The sequence below is a fragment of the Coregonus lavaretus genome (genome assembly GCF_964263955.1).
Source record: "Coregonus lavaretus genome assembly, chromosome: 15".
NCBI classification, from domain to species: Eukaryota; Metazoa; Chordata; class Actinopteri; order Salmoniformes; family Salmonidae; genus Coregonus; species Coregonus lavaretus.
In genome coordinates, this window is record NC_140002.1 from 5446276 (window position 1) to 5463818 (window position 17543).

Consider the following 17543-nt stretch of genomic DNA (forward strand, 5'->3'; position numbering starts at 1 on the left):
CATTGAATAAACTCTCCAGGTTCCACCGAAACCGTTTATACTGAGGGCAGTTTTACATTCTACATGGTAAAACTGCTGTCTGGGATACATTGGCAGAGCACTTTCTCAAAGCAAAATGGCTTCCTTTCAGGCCATGAATCCTTTGTCCCTATCAAAGAATGCAGCTGAACTGGGCCATCTTGGGCCCCTCAACCTGAAAATTAAACGTTTAACGGGGCAATTAATGGCTTCCCTTGTTTAGCAGAAGCATTGTTTAACCTCATAACCTCCCTGAGAAGCACTTTGCTCTCACTCCGACAAAATCCTTCCTGCAGTGCGGGTAGAGAAAAACTGAAGTGCAGGCAGAGGAAAATGTGTGTGTGAGAGGACATTGCACAAAGCCTAACAATAAAGCCCAAATCCACAACAAAGAGTCATAAACAAGATAAAAAGCAACTCTGTTACCCGGCACACATTTATGCAAATTCAATGGGCTATTATTGTAATTTTTTACCGGACAGCCCAAAGCCAATGACATGGCTCTCTTGGCCTTTTTATTTTGGCCTGGCCAAGAGGGAGCTGAAATGTACTGCCAATCCCACCTCTGTTTCTCAACACAGTAGAGGGGTCCATTCCATTCCACCCAGTCTGAGCTGTCTCTGAGCTAATCAGCTTTCACAGTAAAAACAACAAGTATAATAATTTACATTTAACATTTAAGTCATTTAGCAGACGCGCTTAGCCAGAGCGACTTACAGGAGCAATTACGGTTAAGTGCCTTGCTCAAGGGCACAATGGCAGATTTTTTACCTAGTCGGCTCAGGATTCGAACCAGCAACCTTTAATAAAGACGTATTATGCATAGCATATATACAGTGAGGGAAAAAACTATTTGATCCCCTGCTGATTTTGTACGTTTGCCCACTGACAAAGAAATAATCAGTCTATAATTTTAATGGTAGGTTTATTTGAACAGTGAGAGACAGAATAACAACAAAAGAATCCAGAAAAACACATGTCAAAAATGTTAGAAATTGATTTGCATTTTAATGAAGGAAATAAGTATTTGACCCCTCTGCAAAACATTACTTAGTACTTGGTGGCAAAACCCTTGTTGGCAATCACAGAGGTCAGACGTTTCTTGTAGTTGGCCACCAGGTTTGCACACATCTCAGTAGGGATTTTGTCCCACTTGTCTTTGCAGATCTTCTCCAAGTCATTAAGGTTTCGAGGCTGACGTTTGGCAACTCGAACCTTCAGCTCCCTCCACAGATTTTCTATGGGATTAAGGTCTGGAGACTGGCTAGGCCACTCCAGGACCTTAATGTGCTTCTTCTTGAGCCACTCCTTTGTTTCCTTGGCCGTGTGTTTTGGGTCATTGTCATGCTGGATTACCCATCCACAACCCATTTTCAATGCCCTGGCTGATGGAAGGAGGTTCTCACCCAAGATTTGACGGTACATGGCCCCCGTCCATCGGCCCTTTGATGCGGTGAAGTTGTCCTGTCCCCTTAGCAGAAAAACACCCCCAAAGCATAATGTATCCACCTCCATGTTTGACGGTGGGGATGGTGTTCTTGGGGTCATAGGCAGCATTCCTCCTACTCCAAACACGGCGAGTTGAGTTGATGCCAAAGTGCTCGATTTTGGTCTCATCTGACCACAACACTTTCACCCAGTTCTCCTCTGAATCATTCAGATGTTCATTGGCAAACTTCAGACGGGCATGTATATGTGCTTTCTTGAGCAGGGGGACCTTGCGGGCACTGCAGGATTTCAGTCCTTCACGGCGTAGTGTGTTACCAATTGTTTTCTTGGTGACTATGGTCCCAGCTGCCTTGAGATCATTGACAAGATCCTCCCGTGTAGTTCTGGGCTGATTCCTCACCGTTCTCATGATCATTGCAACTCCACGAGGTGAGATCTTGCATGGAGCCCCAGGCCGAGGACGATTGACAGTTATTTTGTGTTTCTTCCATTTGCGAATAATCGCACCAACTGTTGTCACCTTCTCACCAAGCTGCTTGGCGATGGTCTTGTAGCCCATTCCAGCCTTGTGTAGGTCTACAATCTTGTCCCTGACATCCTTGGAGAGCTCTTTGGTCTTGGCCATGGTGGAGAATTTGGAATCTGATTGATTGATTGCTTCTGTGGACAGGTGTCTTTTATACAGGTAACAAACTGAGATTAGGAGCACTCCCTTTAAGAGTGTGCTCCTAATCTCAGCACGTTACCTGTATAAAAGACACCTGGGAGCCAGAAATCTTTCTGATTGAGAGGGGGTCAAATACTTATTTCCCTCATTAAAATGCAAATCAATTTATAACATTTTGACATGCCTTTTTCTGGATTTGTTTTATTTATTCTGTCTCTCACTGTTCAAATAAACCTACCATTAAAATTATAGACTGATCATTTCTTTGTCAGTGGGCAAATGTACAAAATCAGCAGGGGATCAAATACTTTTTTCCCTCACTGTAGCTACGTTACCTATTCTGACATGTTTGGTTCTTCAAAAGATTTGTGTTTACTACTAACTAGTGGGTCAACTACTGTAGACTGTCTGTCTTGTAGGAATGAGAGAATGCACATTGCACAGTTTCAGGTGCTTATTGCTGGCTGTCAATCAAATGGCCAGGGGCTTGCCCATGTCACAGGAACACAAGCCAACAGTATGTCACCAGATTCCCGTATGTTGGAAAAAAAGGCTGCCTAAAGCTTCATAACTCTGGTGGTCTAAAACCTATGTCCAACTAGGGATTCCGTGGTTAAATAAGGTAAAACAATCATTAAATTAATCGATTTTTTGTGTACATGAACTATACTGTAAATTGACACATCAAGCCCAAAACTGGAGGTTTAAAACATGCAGTTTTGGCCAAATTTGCAAACATCCCGTAGACTACTACTTATCTAGTACCTATCTCTTTTACCTCCATAGCCATATTCTACTGAAACCAGTTTGGAGGATCCTATACTGTAAGCCTACTGCTACCAGGTATATTCCCATTATAATGGTGGCTAGATTCCTTCCTGTTCGGAATAGGAAGTGTGCATGCACAGGTAAACATTTGTAGCAACGGCTTCCGGTTAAATTCCAACGCCATGACTACAGACCAGAAAGCAAGATGTTACTATCTCTATAGGGCATTCAACTTACGACCCAAGCAGGCCCTGCACCAAATGGATGCTGCTAAAAGCTGTGGCAAAGTGAATAGTTTTAATATGCCATTTAGCAGACGCTTTTATCCAAAGCGACTTACAGTCACGTGTGCATACATTTTTACGTATGGGTGGTCCCGGGGATCGAACCCTCTACCCTAGCGTTACAAGCACCATGCTCTACCAATTGAGCTACAGAGGACCACAGCATACTGTTTATGCTTCGATACACACCCCTGCATCATCAGTCGACCCATAATCCTCTTCTCTTTAGAAAAGTTTGTATCCTCACCACAATTTCCTCAACAACAGCCATGATGTGATTTAATGTGAACGTACCCAGCACTGAATACATCTGAATGTACAGCAATCAATATGGTCTTCACACATGCACGCGCACGCACACACAAAGGCACACTCACACACAAACAGACACACAACGCACACATGCACACGCACACAAGAAATGTGAGCTGGTTGCTATGGAGGCTCAAGGTGATTAACAACAAGAAGATCAAAAGAGTGACTGTCTTTTAACCCCGCGGTGACAGTAACAGAGCCACGCTTGTGTTAAGACTCTCTCTGTGGCTTGGCACTTGCCCATGGTGGAGATGAGATTGTTGTGCTGAATTACAATGGAATTGGAACCTCAGCAGGGATTTTAACTGTAGTACAATGGGATACAGTGGTTGCAGGCTCTCTAAGCAATGCAGTCCACTTATCTCACCATACACACACCCTGCCGTCTTTTACAGCCCAGCTTACAGTAACTCCTGTACTCTGTCTAAAATAGCAACAACCATCTTGGAGTAAATTATTCCATCAAGTTTATATAGGCCTACTCCACTGAATTCTGGATGTCTTTCTGACAACCATAGCCAAGGCAATGAAACAAAAGCTTTGATGTTACCTTGAGCAAGGTCTCTAAAGTTTTGAGCAAGGTATCTAAAGTTTGATTTATGCAACAATCCATGGCATGACATAAACGCAACACAACCATAACACGATTATGCCATTCATTATATAATGTAATTCATCAACATTACAGCTTCCAATGTAGAGTACATTCGGAAAGTATTCAGACCCCTTGACTTTTTCCACATTTTGTTACGTTACAGCCTTATTCTAAAATTAATAAAATTGTTTTTTTCCTCATCAATTTACACATAATACCCCATAATGACAAAGCAAAAACAGTTTTATTTTATGTATAAAAAAAATTAAATAATGAAATATCACATTTACATAAGTATTCAGAACCTTTACTCAATGCTTTGTTGAAGCACCTTTGGCAGCAATTACAGCCTCTAGTCTTCTTGGGTATGAGGCTACAAGCTTGGCACACCTGTATTTGGGGAGTTTCTCCCATTCCTCTCTAAAGATCCTCTCAAGATCTGTCAGGTTGGATGGGGAGCGTTGCTTCATAGCTATTTTCTGGTCTCTACAGAGATGTTAGATCAGGTTCAAGTCCGGGCTCTGGCTGGGCCACTCAAGGACATTCAGAGACTTGTCCTGAAGCCACTCCTGCATTGTCTTGCTGCCACCACCATGCTTCACCGTAGGGATGGTGCCAGGTTTACTCCAGACGTGACGCTTGGCATTCATGCCAAATAGTTCAATCTTGGATTCATCAGACCAGAGAATCTTGTTTCTCATGGTCTGAGAGTCTTTAGGTGCCTTTTGGCAAACTCCAAGCAGGCTGTCATGTGCCTTTTACTGAGGAATGGCTTCCGTTTGGCCACTCTACCATAAAGGCCTGATTGGTGGAGTGCTGCAGAGATGGTTGTCCTTCTGGAAGGTTCTCCCATCTCCACAGAGGAACTCTAGAGCTCTGTCAGAGTGACCATCGGGTTCTTGGTCACCTCCCTGACCAAGGCCCTTCTTCCCCAATTTCTCAGTTTGGCCGGGCGGCCAGCTCTAGGAAGAGTCTTGGTGGTTCCAAACTTCTTCCATTTAAGAATGATGGAGGCCACTGTGTTCTTGGGGACCTTTAATGCTGCAGAATTGTTTTGGTACCCTTCCCCATATCTGTGTCTCGACACAATTCTGTCTCGGAGCTCTACGGACAATTCCTTCGACCTCATGGCTTGGTTTTTGCTCTTACATGCACTGTCAACAGTGGGACATTATATAGACAGGTGTGTGCCTTTCCAAATCATGTCCAGTCAATTGAATTTACCACAGGTGGACTTCAATAAAGTTGTAGAAACATCTCAAGGATGATCAATGGAAACAGGATGCATCTGAGCTCAATTTATAGTCTCATAGCAAAGGGTCTGAATACTTATGTAAATAAGGTATTTCTGTTTTTTATTTTTAATACATTTGCAAACATATCTAAAAACCTTTTTTCGCTTTGTCATTATGGGGTGTTGTGTGTAGATCGCTGATGAACATTTTATTTTTAATCAATTTTAGAATAAGGCTGTAACGTCAGAAAATGTGGAAAAAGTCTGAATACATTCCGAAGGCACTGTATGTATCTATTTTTAAATCAACCTTGGCGTGTACATGAACAGACCATGACGTGAATAAAATATGTCTGAAAAAGTGCAATGATCGACGGCTACTGAAAGAGATCATATCAATCAAATCAAATCAAATTGTATTTGTCACATGCTTCGTAAACAACAGGTGTAGACTAACAGTGGAACGCTTACTTACGGGCCCTTCTGAACAATTCAAAAAAATTAAAAAATTAAAAGTAAATAGAGAAATAATAGAAAAATAATAACATGAGGAATAAATACACAATGAGTAACGATAACTTGGCTATATACACGGGTTACCAGTACTGAGTCGATGTTCAGGAGTACGAGGTCATTGAGGTAGATATGTACATATCCAGGTGGGCGGCAGGTAGCTTAGTGGTTAAGAGCGTGCCAGTAACCGAAAGGTCGCTGGTTCTAATCCCCGAGCCGACTAGGTGAAAAATCTGTCGATGTGCCCTTAAGCAAGGTACTTAACCCTAATTGCTCCTGTAAGTCGCTCTGGATAAGAGCGTCTGCTAAATGACGTACATGTAAATGTAGTCGGAAGTTTACAAATACCTTAGCCAAATATATTAAAACTCAGTTTTTCACAATTCCTTACATTTAATCCTAGTAAAAAATCCCTGTCTTAGGTCAGTTAAGATCACCACTTTATTTTAAGAATGTGAAATGTCAGAATAATACTAGAGAGAATGATTTATTTCAGCTTTTATTTCTTTCATCACATTCCCAGTGGGTCAGAAGTTTACATACACTCAACTAGTATTTAATCAAACATTTCGGGTAGCCTTCCACAAGCTTCCCACAATAAGTTGGGTGAATTTTGGCCCATTCCCCCTGACAGATCTGGTGTATCTGAGTCAGGTTTGTAGGCCTCCTTGCTCGCACACGCTTTTTCAGTTCTGAACACAAATGTTCTATAGGATTGAAGTCAGGGCTTTGTGATGGCCACTCCAATACCTTGACTTTGTTGTCCTTAAGCCATTTTGCCACAACTTTGGAAGTATGCTTGGGGTCATTGTCCATTTGGAAGACCCATTTGCGACCAAGCTTTTACTTCCTGACTGATGTCTTGAGATATTGCTTCAATATATCCACATAATTTTCCTTCCTCATGATGCCATGTATTTTGTGAAGTGCACCAGTCCCTCCTGCAGCAAAGCACCCCCACAGCATGATGCTGCCACCCCCGTGCTTCACGGTCGGGATGGTGTTCTTCGGCTTGCAAGCTATCCCCTTTTTCCTCCAAACATAACGATGGTCATTATGGCCAAAGAGTTCTATTTTTGTTTCATCAGACCAGAGGACATTTCTCCAAAAAGTACGATATTTTTTCCCATGTGCAGTTGCAAACTGTAGTCTGGCTTTTTTATGGCGGTTTTGGAGCAGTGGCTTCTTCCTTACTGAGCGGCCTTTCAGGTTATGTCGATATAGGACTCGTTTTACTATGGATATAGATACTTTTGTACCTGTTTCCTCCAGCATCTTCACAAGGTCCTTTGCTGTTGTTCTGAGATTGATTTGCACTTCTTGCACCAAAGTACATTCATCTCTAGGAGACCGAACGTGTCTCCTTCCTGAGTGGTATGATGGCTTTGTGGTCCCATGGTGTTTATACTTGCGTACTATTGTTTGTACAGATGAACGTGGTACCTTCAGGCGTTTGGAAATTGCTCCCAATGATGAACCAGACTTGTGGAGGCCTACAATTTTTTTTCAGAGGTCTTGGCTGATTTCTTTTGTTTTTCCCATGATGTCAAGCAAAGAGGCACTGAGTTTGAAGGTAGGCCTTGAAATACATCCACAGGTACACCTCCAATTGACTCAAATGATGTCAATTAGCCTATCAGAAGCTTCAAAAGCCATGACATCATTTTCTGGAATTTTCTAAGCTGTTTAAAGGCAAAGTCAACGTATGTAAACTTCTGACTCACTGGAATTGTGATACAGTGAATTATAAGTGAAATAATCTGTCTGTAAACAATTGTTGGAAAAATTACTTGTGCCATGCACAAAGTAGATGTCCTAACCGACTTGCCAAAACTATAGTTTGTTAACAAGAAATTTGTGGAGTGGTTGAAAAACGAGTTTTATGACTCCAACCTAAGTGTATGTAAACTTCCGACTTCAACTGTAGGTAGGGATAAAGTGACTAGGCAACAGGATAGATAATAAGCAGTAGCAACAGATTGTATTTTGAGAGGAGACTCTCTCTATATACTCACCATATTGATAGCATTCACTGGGCCGATACTGTTGACAAACATGTCCGTGTGGATCACGGTTGGTTTGACTGAAAGAAGAAAGAACAAGTGTTATGATGCACATTCGATATTCTGTGTTTAGGTATTATTCATGTCTATGTCTATCTTATGTCAGGGCTAAACAGCTTGTAGTACTGTAGCAGTTAGTGTGTCCAAGTGTAAAATGATGGCACGGTGGAGCTGTCCAGACTTTGCCATACCCTGTACTAAATGTTCTCTCTCTCTCTCCCCCTCCCTCTCTCTCTCTCTCTCTCTCTCTCTCTCTCTCTCTCTCTCTCTCTCCCTCTCTCTCTCTCTCTCTCTCTCTCTCTCCCTCCCCCTCCCCCCCTCCCCCCCTCTCTCTCTCTCTCTCTCTCTCTCTCTCTCTCTCTCTCTCTCTCTCTCTCTCTCTCTCTCTCTCTCTCTCTCCCTCCCCCCCTCTCTCTCTCTCTCTCTCTCTCTCTCTCTCTCTCTCCCTCTCTCTCCCTCTCTCTCTCTCTCCCCCTCCCCCTCCCTCTCGCTCTCTCTCTCTCTCTCTCTCTCTCTCTCTCTCTCGCTCTCTCTCTCTCTCTCTCTCTCTCTCTCTCTCTCTCTCTCTCTCTCTCTCTCTCTCTCTCTCCCCCTCTCTCTCTCTCTCTCGAAGTGGGTGCTCATGGGTGTGGGTGCTTATGGGAAAGCTATTCTTTTGGGAAACGTAGTTTCCTTCAGCTCTTCATCTCCATCCCCACATTAGCCCGGGCCTTGTAGAACATGGTTGTGACTGCAGGGAGGATGTCAGAGGAAATAAAGGTAGAAGAACTGGACAGCTTGGTGTCAGTATGAGAATGGTCTTCTGTCACGTCCTCCGAGTCATCCCTACTCAACGTCAAAGTCCAAAGTTCACCATGGTACTGGAGCATACTGCATGATACAGTACATCACAGTACAGATGCAGGATCTTAATTTGAGCCAGTTTGCTACAGCAGGAAAATAATCCTGCATTAACAGGAAATGTGAATTATTATGTGGATTATAATTAATGGACATTTTTGTAGGGGTTGATATATTTTTTGTAAGAGAAAATCAAGTCTGAAATTTCAAAGTGGAAATTACAAACTTCAGAAACCTTTTTAAACCTAAAATACACTACAAGTTTTAAATGTCCTGCATCGCAAGGAAAGATATCCTGCAACAGGATCATATTAGGATCCTACATCTGTCCTGAGGCTGAGACGATCTCTGCTTTTCCAAGATATGGATGTGGTAAAGGCTTTGACACAACACATACATGGCTTCTAGTTTATCTCCAGTCACAAACTCTCTCACCATAAAAGGCATGTTACTAGAGATAATATAGTGAGTGGACATAAACTCACCTCATTTAGTGAGTTTCCAACTCCCAACATTAATTCCTAAAGAATAGACTTAAAAAGATGTTACTGAGAGTACTTTACATAAATATGTGGGACATGGACTGCATGATCAGAGTAAAACACATAGCATGACAAAAACCAGAACTTAAAGCCAGATTTAGTTCCAATTGCCCAGCTGGTAAATTGATTTATTTGAAAAATACAACAAATATGGGCGTATACAAAATTTAATAAAAACATAGCTTGGCTTTCTGAATTCCCAGACCATGTTTGAGGATGATAACATTCATGCAGTCATATCAACAAACTGCTACATTCATCATTGGAATACTCATCAAAAAGATGCAATAATGTGTAAAAACCAAACTACCATTTGGACGTCCTCATTTCATTTCGCTCCAGGTTGGCTTTATATTATGTCTTATACTTATATTCTATACCTGCATGCCATGAAGCACACCATTTCCTTTTTAGCAGATAACGACATTCCAGCCTGCGTCCTTGTGATGTCATAATGCGAGGAAATGAAAATGTCATTCCCCACCTATCTTTCTTGTTAGCTCTTTTGCTGTATATAGACTGCATCAGCATTACAATGGGATGAGCTGCACAATGGACTTCAAAAGAACTGTGCACAATCTGCAATGAATCCAAATCCCAGTTTTCAGTGCATGGAGGAGAAAAAACCGTAGCACTCTTGGTTGTTGTTAGCTAATTATACCCACTGTGTAACTCTGGCAGTCTGGGAGAAGATGACTGGGTGCAACATCAGATCATGTTTGATGGTAAGATGGTGGTGGCTGCCTCAGTAGATCTATTGTAGCTGTATGCATTTTCTGTCTGAACATGGGGGCTGAGCCCAGCTGCCAGCCCAAGTGAAGGGAGAGATAGCTACTTCACTGGCTCTATACTTGGCCCACAGCAGTGCAGTGACAGACAAGGCTAATAGGCCCATGATGGATAACCAGCCCGTCCAGGTTTCACAGCTCACACTGCTTCTGCATAATAATGCTAGCATGCTGTTTCTGTTGCACCAACCTTTACACGAGTCCTACTGGGGCGGGCCTATGGCCCTGTAGACTGAATGGGCTCACTGAAATGAGAGGGCTGTCTCTGATGATGCAATCAGTGATGATTGGCATCTGCTCATCACTCACGGCTTGTGATACTGATGTAGATCGACAGTGATGACGATGTTGATGCGGCTGGAGATCGGTAATGGGGAGGGCGGCCATAGCAGCAGAAGCCAATCAGTGGTATGACACCTACCTCCTATATCTGGTCGCAGTTTGTTATCGTAGCCATCTAGTAGGCTGTTTAGGATGTTGGTGACATCGCTCTCGTACACTTTGGGAGTCAACACCCACGTTTTGTTTGTCACATCATCGTCATTTTCAGTCTGCAGGGAGCTGGGGAGAGGAAAGGGGAAGAGAGGAAATATCAAGCAATGATTTTTCCATCAGCACTATAAACAGTGAGGTAAAATGAAATGAGAGAAAAACCTTGTCATACTATAAATATGTAAAGCAACTATCCGCAACAACAGCACAGAAAAGACCACTACATCATACTAGGCTAAGCATGCTATGCGTTCAGGCTCCATTCTTTCAAATGTGCACTGCCCGCTGGTTGAAATCAAAGGACAAGCCAGAAACAGGATAAAAGGGCAGAACTCCTGCTGTTCTCTATGTGATACCCTACATGAAAGTCCTCACAAACTGACACCAGCCCCACAGTGCAGCTGGATGAGAGGATAACGGCAATGAATAGTGCCATAGTCTTCCAAAAAAACAAAAAACAGTTAGGAGATAAAGATGGGGAGAGAACGTTCTGGTTACCCAGGCCCTTTCATAACACTGAAGAAATGCAAGGTGCGAACAGTGGACCTGACATTGTTCCTTTGTGTGAGATTTTGTAATATAATTATTTGGTTCTCTGAGCACTTTTCAGTGCTCAAACAGAAGGGTCAGTCTTGTGAGTTGGCTCACCTCTGTAAAATGTCTCAACCAAGAGTTCCATAGTCCCCAAAGACCCAGTTAGGAGAGAAACATGGGGAGAGAACGTTCTGGTTACCCAGGCCCTTTCATAAAACAATGAAGGAATGCAAGGTACAAACAGTGGATCTGTTGTTCCATTTGTGAGATTTCTTCTTTGAGATTCCTTGGTTCTCTGCAGTTTTTTCAGTGCTCAAGCAGAAGGGTTAGTCTTGTGAGTTGGCTCACCTCTGTAAAACGTCTCAATGCATTACAATGTCTCAACAATCCTAATTAATATTTTCTTCACTCAGCCAAGAGCCAGTTAACTGAATTACACATTGAATAAAAGTGTTTTGCAATGGGGCTGGGATACTGAGGCTGGAGGCGTGAATACACTAATAATGGTGCATTGGAGCGCACCACAGACGAGTCTTATCTAGAAGTGCTAACGGCAACACACTGTCATGAAGTGTGTGATCAGACTAACAAACACAGATTTGGGGCTCTGTGAAGTTGTTCCTGTCAATGGCACGATAAGATTGAATATGAAGGATTTCCATTGTGTCAGAACTTACTGTACCAATCACAGCGCTAGAGCTGTACCCAACTCAGTAACCATGGAATCTGAGGGATACTATATATAATAGAAAAACCTTGACAACAGCCAGCTACCGGAAGCCCTTTGAGCAGAGAGAGGCTTCAGAGTTAGAATTGTTTTCATGCACTTAGGCATGGTGCAGGACATTGTGTTTTGACTACCAGGCTTCCTCAGGCAGCATTACGTGCTCTCTATTTCATATGGCGACACCACCAACACATTAAAACTTTATAGACGGATTCAGGACAGCTTGGATCTTTTTGGGCTATCTTCGACATTGTAAATAGATTAAATTAAATTAAATTGTATTTGTCACATGCGCCGAATACAACAGGTGTAGACCTTACCGTGAAATGCTTACTTATAAGCCCTCAACCAACAATGCAGTTTTAAGAAAATATAGTTATTTAGTAAATAAATAACTATATTTAAAAAAAAGTCACACAATAAAATAACAATACCAAGGCTATATACAGGGGGTACCGGTACCGAGTCATTGTGCGGGGGTACAGGTCAGTCGAGGTAATTTGTACATTAGGGGTAAAGTGACTATGCATAGATAATAAACAGCGGGTAGCAGCAGTGTAAAAACTAAGGGGGGAATAGCATTCAGGTGCTGTTCCCACGTTTCAGCAGAACCCAGTTGTCAATGGAAATCCTCCAGAGAGATGGCTGGATGAAAGAGAAAACTGTGTATGTCCCCCCAGACAGATCTAAAGTATCAGTGGCTAATTTGGTAACTGGAGGCCCATAAAAATGTCCAAGTTAGAGTGTGATGCTGGAGTCCACTGGAGTGCAGTAATGTTATTGTAGCTACCCCCATTGAGAACATGCCACAGCTGGAGAGCCTATAGGACTGTTTCCTATACTGAAAGGGTTAAGATGGCCTTTACTGTAGTTGCATCATGTGAAAAATGCTATCAGATGTATTTTTGATCCACATTTTCCTCACGTATCAGGAAACCAATTAGGATGTATTTGAAAACACTCCTTAAAGGAGTTCTGTTAAATATGCTCTCTAATTCAATTCTTATCATCAACACCAATAATTAATCAAATACCAATATACTGTACATGTAAGACCCCCAAATCAGTTGCTTAACCATAATTTCAAATACTACAAAAACGTCTGTAATTATTTGATGTTTACTTAAAATGTTTAAATTTGAGCATAATATTATCAGGTGGGAAAATCACTGCTTGTCTGTTGATAGTAATCATGTCACGTTTCCATAAGCTATCATTTGCCTCGTCCGAACTCTCCTCCTATCCAGCCACACACAAGACACATCACTAAGCACCATTCTTACAATCACTACACCAAATGAAGGCTCATTACAGTAGCTAGCACAATCTTAATGAAAGACAATAACACTGACTGCCTTAATGTAGTCCTCGCACCCTTTTGCTTGTTATCGCCATAGAGACGGTACTAGGATCTATCCCTGGTGGAACAAGATGAAAATGCCTCTGTTTGTTCATTTCTTGGAGGGTGAGATTGCAGTTTAGCTGACATTTTATAAAATTGCCTCCCGGTGCTCTGTCCTGAGGACACAGAGCTATTAGTGACAGATCACCTGACCTGTGGTGGCCTGGTACTCCCTAATTAGTTCACCTCTGGCAGCAGCTCTATTTGTGGACTCAGTTAAGCCTAACTAAATGGGATCAGACAGATTAGAAACATTAGGATTGTTTAAAGGGATACTTTGGGATTTTCCCGGAGTCAGATGAACTCGTAGATACCATTGTTATGTATCTGTGTCTAGTATGAAGGAAGTTAGATGTAGTTTTGTGAGCCAATGTTAACTAGCGTTAGTGCAATGACTGGAAGTCTATGGGTATCTGCTAGCATGCTAGTTAGCAATTGCGCTAGCGCTGGTTAGCAACCGCTATCAAACTGCAAGCAGACATAAAAATGGTATCCACAAGTTCATCTGAATCTTGGGAAGTAGATAATCAAGTCAAATCAAATCAAATTGTATTGCAAATAGTCTGGGTAGCCATTTGATTAGATGTTCAGGAGTCTTATGGCTTGGGGGTAGAAGCTGTTTAGAAGCCTCTTGGACCTAGACTTGGCGCTCCAGTACCGCTTGCCGTGCGGTAGCAGAAAAAACAGGGTGGCTGGAGTCTTTGACAATTTGTAGGGCCTTCCTCTTAAAGGGCCTCATTCCCAAAATCTCAAAGTATCTCTTTAAGAGGCGCAATACATTGTTTTCAATCAATTATTAAATCAAACTTAGGACAGATAAGGCTAATTTGAGAGGCACAAGACTGTTGATTTCATTTGTATCAACCACAGGAGGTTGGTGGCACCTTAATTGGGGAGGACGGGCTCATGGTAATGACTGGAGCGGAATCAGTGGAATGGTATCAAATATGCCATTCCATTCGAGCCGTTCCAGACATTATTATGAGCCGTCCTCCCCTGTAGGCCTACACAGAGGTTTGTGAGGGAAAGAGGGTGTACTGTTTCTTTACAACTAGCATGGAATGACAATTGATACCAGTCAAAATCCAAAATCCATTATTAAAACAGAGCAGTTCAATTGTCAAATGGGACTACATAGGCCTACTGAAATTCTAGACACACTGAGTGGCATGCAGGTAGGAATTGAAGTGAAGCTGGTAATATAAATCCTTTTTGAAAGAGTTGGAATATCCCCAGTTCAGCCACTACAGTAGGCTTATACCTTGTGCCCTTTGGAATAGACTTGCTGTTTAGGATTAAGAATAGGCCCAGCAGCGCGTATCCAAAATGCTTTCCATTCATTGAAGCACGGTAGACACACGAGGCACCAGCAGGTCATAGTAACAGACATTCTGAGGGGTCATATTGTGGATGCAGTTTGTCCGACATCTCATTCCACTCATTTGAAGGGGTTTCCACATACTTTTGGCCATGTACTGTATTGCTTGGGTAATCACAACATATTCTATAGTCAAGGCCAGTTTAACCCAATGGGCAACATGGGCCTTGCTTCTGGCATGCTAAACAGTGAGCATAGGCCATTGATGATTGTCCTCCATATGCTATACTGTAGTTGTGTATGGTTGCGTCTTTGACAACAGTTGTTGAGTATATCAAGTGAGAAGAAAGAGAGGACACATTGAGAGGGACAAATTAACAGGTCTGCTATAGGTAAACTGTTTGACAGTAGCATCATCCACCTATACTGAGTTGCATGCAATGCTGTCAGAAATTATAATGGAGCTCTGACTTGCAAAGTGCTGACTTGACCATCTACTACATGTTGTAAGTATGATTGCCTGAAATGGTTGCAATATGGATCAAACACTACACATAACCTTTGATTAGGCACACCAACATGATAAAGCTTAATACACCTATGCCCATTGTTTTGTATGACCCCGGCCTAGGGTCTACCTTAATCCAGCACTCTCTGTACATGGATTATTAGCTATTCATATTGTGATTATCCACTCAACACAGATCACCTGACCTGTGATGCTCTATTGACCTTTTGGAAGCAGAGACATCACAACACAAGCTGCCCGGGTGGGTTGGGGACCAAAGCAGGGCCGCCAGGCTACAGGTAATATCTCATTGTTGCACTGCTTCCTGCTGGCAAGGCTTTGGCACTTCCTGGGTTTACAGATACTCCTTGGGGATTAGCTACATCAGAAGGCATGTGTTTCCCCTGGGTGCCGGTGCCACCAACAGTTCCCTATGGGTGGTCGTGGAGCATGGCCCAGTGTACTGTAAACCAAATAGTTGGAGTGGAAGTTGGATGAGTATGTTATTATTATACAATTAATTCCAGCGATACTGAGGTACATACGAAGTCACTAACAGTGGTTATATAGTTCATACTCATTTTTTAAAATCGATAAAAGTTCAAATAGATAGTAATCAAATTGTAATAACAAATACATCCCTCAAAATGTGTCAACATAAAATCCCTATTTAGTTTGATAGGACGGTCCAAACCTTACGTTGTACCTAGCCATGACAGCCTATACAGTGTTGCTCTTTCACAGGTGCCTATGTGTTATGACTACCTAGGATGCACCCTTATGTTGCCTTTCTTTGATAAACATGAGCTGCAGTCAAGGTGAACTCATTACATTTCATGCGTCTCATTTACGTGGTCCCAGATGCATATGAAAAGCCTTGCCTACTGAATTCTTAAGCACAGAATCCTTTTAAATTAGGTTTGAATCACATTAAAGGCTGGTATATGTTTGAATGCAATAGCACACACAGTGCAGACATTTTGATCTAGGCCAGAGACTCCATGGCCACATTTTCTACGATGGTGACTGAATGAAGACTGATCTATCACCCTCCATTTTTCACCCTCAGGCAGCACACAAGACAGAAGCGATGTGAGCCCTTAAACCATCTGCTTCCTTCTCAAGTGTTCATATTTTCTTGGTGCAATGGGTGCCTTTTCGTGACAAGTCAATTGAGCATTTTCTTTCTACAGATTCTGGAGTTAGCAGTGAACCAGAGATAGTCCATATGTGTCCCTCTATTGTTGCCTTTATTGCACTGCTTCTATGTAAATATAAAAGTCTGCCATTTTGAAATGTCATGATTTAGATACAAGAATCAACAATTACTTTTGAATCATGATTATAATGTCTAAGGGGGCGGGACATATGAGACCAGTGGGTTTTCATTGACGTTCTACATCCATCACTTTAAAAACATTCTGGGAATGAGGACGCTTTGGATCTTGGAATATATAAGGTTCCTACATCAATAGGTTTCGTCTTCACACATGCCATTATACAGTACATAAAAATAGTAATTTATGTTGGCAACACTTCAATAGATTGATATGGTATGGTATACATCTATTTTCATGACATTAGCTTTAAATATTGTTCACATCTGAATAGCTTTGCCAAGTAGCACCATTATAATTGTAATATTATAAATTCCTTCTACATCGAATAAACCCGTGGAAATAATGGACATCCTTAGCCGACCACTGTTTTCTATTCTAACCTCCCAAAAACACGACTATATCTATGGAATCACATTAAGCATTACAGTAATTCCCATGATGGAGCCAATACCACCCATCCAAAGTGGCAACAGACCATTAATACAATGTGTGAAATACATTCCTTGACATGTAACTAAACGAGCCCTGGTTCTGTAACAAGCCACCCTAATAAGCGGCAGGGTTTAATCCTGTCTGAGAGAAAGCATAAGAGGAAGATTCGAGGTAAACACATTATTGAAATAACTGGGCTGGGCTCTTATTCTAGTATGCAAAAACAAAATATTTGCCCGGCCATACATTTATGTGGCGACGACATTTGAACAAAAGCCTCATATGTTTTCCCCTTACCTTGTAGGAAGATTAGCGAGTAAAAACACCCAAAGAAATAGCTTTAGAGAGAAGGAAGGCTTCGCCATCGCTGTCGAGCATATAGATTCTAAATTTGGAGGAGCAATGATCACCATCTCCTTTTCCTCTTTATTGCAGATGGACTACTGTCTATCCTCACTGTGGTACATTACGCACATAGCATAGGCTAAGCGGCTCGTGTTAGCGTTCGGTTCGGAAAATGTAGACCCTCTGCGGTGTTGAGGAAAACGACCACAAAACCGTTTGAATCGAAGCAAGCTTCCCCGATTTTAAGAAATAATAGTAACAACTACATAAATACAGCGGCAACGGAATAGCCTAAAATCCAGCAACTGATAAATATATGGGAGCGTCAATCTGAATGCAGATTAACTCTGGGGTCAAAACGAATTGATG

The 17543-nt window shown here is 42.0% G+C and overlaps 1 protein-coding gene across 2 annotated transcripts in view; it reads right to left on the reverse strand.

Annotated features, from left to right (window-relative positions):
* Positions 1-17242, reverse strand: part of gabrg2 (gamma-aminobutyric acid type A receptor subunit gamma2) — a gene marked incomplete at both ends in the record, with an annotated part of 59228 nt that extends 41986 nt beyond the window's left edge. Inside the window, 3 exons of one of the 2 annotated variants that reach the window (XM_084177548.1) lie at positions 7859-7926; positions 10498-10637; positions 17127-17242. In XM_084177548.1, the coding sequence (XP_084033674.1) occupies positions 7859-7926; positions 10498-10637; positions 17127-17242 (324 nt within the window). Of the gene's footprint in view, positions 1-7858; positions 7927-10497; positions 10638-17126 lie in introns of those variants that run through there. The other variant, XM_084177549.1, reaches the window with a different exon arrangement.
* Positions 17243-17543: the final 301 nt, after the last annotated feature.